At 35.5% G+C, this 3,007-nt stretch overlaps 1 protein-coding gene across 2 annotated transcripts in view; it reads left to right on the top strand.

The window, feature by feature from the left end:
- The first annotated feature begins 835 nt into the window (after window positions 1-835).
- Window positions 836-3,007, top strand: part of Lrrc69 (leucine rich repeat containing 69) — a 102,152-nt gene continuing 99,980 nt past the window's right edge. For both annotated transcript variants that reach the window (XM_015485732.2, XM_048782861.1), the window contains exon 1: window positions 836-1,320. In XM_015485732.2, coding sequence (XP_015341218.1) covers window positions 1,138-1,320 — 183 coding nt within the window. In that variant the 5' untranslated portion in view covers window positions 836-1,137. The remainder of the gene's footprint in view (window positions 1,321-3,007) is intronic.

Below are 3,007 nucleotides of genomic sequence, written 5' to 3' on the forward strand. Positions count from 1 at the left end.
AGTTTCCTTTATTGACTCCAAGATATTTTTATTCAAATCAGGATTCAGCCCAGGTCTGAGATTGCATCTAGCTGTTATTTGAATTACGTTTCATTTTCTTCACAGCAGTTTTCTCTCTTTTTATTGAAATCATTGATTTGTTGGTGAAACCTTGTGCCATTGGCCCTATAAAATTTTCCATGTTCTAGATTTAACTGAATGCTTTCCTGAAAAGAATTTTAATATGCAGTCTAGAAAATGGGTAATTAGATCTTGAAGCCATGATTTGATTCAGGTTCGATTTTTTTCTTTTTGGCAAGAAAATTTATTTGATGGTGCTGTGTACTTTTTATTACATCCTACATAGAATTTATAACATGTGATTGCCCCAGTTTTAATGATGACTAAAATTGATTAGTTAGTTAAATTATTAACTTGGTTCCTTCCTTATAAAGTCTCTTAGCAACCTTTCATTGAATACTTTTAGCATTCAATTTGATTTTTGCATAGATTATTTATTGCTTTAGAAACTTGCAAAATAGTTAATCTTCTAAAGCTATTTTCCTTCCGTATTTATTAGCTTAAATTTTTCTATGAATAAAAGCTTTATTAATTATTAGATTATGCTGATGCAGTTTATACTAGAAGAGCAGAATAAAGCTTAATTTCTTCCTCCTTATCAATTTCATATTGAGTTAGCAACTTCCAGTGTGATTAATGAGTTTCTTTAAAAAAAAAATACCATTTTGAACTCTTTAGATTTTAATATGGTTTGATGTGTTTCAACCCACTCTAATTTTTTCCTCCCCAGATCTTCAATATTTTTCATCTTAAACTAGTGGAGCTCTCAGAACTTGGCTCCTGTGTCCTTTTGATGTGATCTCATTCGTCTTTGATAACATCTTTGTCTCTGGCCTAAGGTATTCAAGGTTTATCTTGCACATTTCCTGCTCCAAACCTGAACCAGCTATTTTCCCTCTCTGCCTTTTCTATAGGAAACCATCCAGTGCCTCCTACCTTCACCAGGGAGGATCTCAGAATGTTTCTGTTTCTATGACACACCAATTCTACAGTTAAAGATTCTAAAGATAAATAATAAAGAACTCTAATCTTTGATGTGACATTACTTTCTTCATTTTCTACTTCTCTTCAAAGATCATGACTGAGAGATTGTTAATAAGAGCAATAAAGGGTCACGGACAAACTCAGATCGTTACTTTGAATGGGAAAAAAATAAGAAAGATGCCCTCAACTTTAGAACTATTGCCTGACCTGAAGAATCTATGTCTTCAAAATAATCTAATCTCCAAAGTGTGCCCTGAGATAAGCACCTTGACCCAGGTGAGGAATTGGGTGTCTTTGGGTTGAGGGTGGAAATAGGAAGAGAGACAGAACAATAAGACTTTGATCTATGATGACATAGCTCTCTGGAGACTTAGTGTGGAGTGTTGTTGGAGAGGCATCAGAAGGTTTTCTTGCTTAGGGAATTACACATGGTAGGGAGAGGAGATGTTTCAATTTATTCATGTGCTCTTTGGCCTACATCTGGAATCAGGGGATTAGGTCTCTCTACCACACTCATCTTTCTGGAGGCTGTCATCTGGAAAAGGGCTAGAAGCCTGGGTCTGTTCTCTACCTTGGGGGCTCACATCTGGAAACAGGTTTGAGGATCCAGGAGAGGCTGTTCACCCTGAGGATGGTCCTTAAGCTTTTACAGAAGAAATGAAGAGACATTTAGGATGTAGAAAGGGAGTTCCTTTTCAATTTCCTGGAGCAGGTCAAAACTTTGAAATGGAGCATTGGTAAGGAATAGGAAGGAGGGGACATTCATTTCTTCTGAAATAGTCTTTAAAAGAAGGTTAATATTTTAAATAAGGAATGCCCTTCTTAAGGAGCAACAATTGACATGAATGAATCCCAGATGCTTGTGTTAAACATTTCTGTGTAACAATGTGAATCTCCAGCTGCGAAAAATCTTGAGGTTGAGAGAAGGCCAGGGATATTAACGTTGTTTTTTCTTTTTGTTCACTTCTAAACTGTCATTGCCAAAAGAACGTATAAGCAGCTAAGTCATTTTAGCTCACTGATCTTTGAGTTCCAGAAACTAACTATCTTCTTATCTTCACTCTGCCTCATTGCCTTTTTAGGTTTAAAGAAGTTATTTGAGCTTGTTATCGATGGTTGTATCTTTACAAGAAATAGGGTAATGTTCACAAATTCCTCCCTTGGGTAGTAACTTCAAATAGCACACTTCTAAGGCAACAAGGATTTGAGCTTTTCTAATGAGTAGATGAATTTCTATGCAAAATGATTTAAGGTTTGACTAAACCATGATTGGATTCTCTCTCTTTGCTTGAATTTATTTCTGTTGTAATAATACTGTACATTGTTTCAAGAAAATGAAATTCTAAAAAAAAAGCTTAACATAAAAAAACTATCTTTTGTGCCACCCTGCCTTATACCCAATGGTAACCTCTACAAAGAATCACCTTTAATTCTTTTTTCTTGACTTAGCCCATTTTAGATATCACTCTTCTTATTTTTTTATGATGTGTGTTATTTACATTCCATTCAGTTATAACCCTGACCAAATCTTTATTTTGCCTCTTGGAGAATTCTAAACTGTATATTGTTATTAAACAAATGTCATTCAGATGGAGTCAATCTACCGTGATTATATTTTCTTTAGATACCATTTTGTTCTCTTGGAGTTTTTAATTGCCTTTCCTTTCCCTTTATACATTTGCCTTAACAAGGCCTCATTTAATCTCAAACTCAGTCATGTTAGATACTTTATCAAATGCTCTCTTCCCCAGTAGTTTCCATTCTCTATCCTCCTGCCCCAATATGAGTTGATTGCCATCTAGGTTTGCTGTCACTGTCAAGGCAGGACACCCCTTTGATACCTGTGTTGAAAATAAATCATGGTTGGATCCCATTCCTCCAGTGTTGAATATTGAACACCTGAGAAATGCTGAAGCAAAAGCAAAAAGTTTTATTTAAAGGAGGGAAGTGGGTGGGTGGGGGG

Source organism: Marmota marmota, unplaced genomic scaffold, assembly GCF_001458135.2.
Source record: "Marmota marmota marmota unplaced genomic scaffold, marMar, whole genome shotgun sequence".
Classification (NCBI taxonomy): Eukaryota; Metazoa; Chordata; class Mammalia; order Rodentia; family Sciuridae; genus Marmota; species Marmota marmota.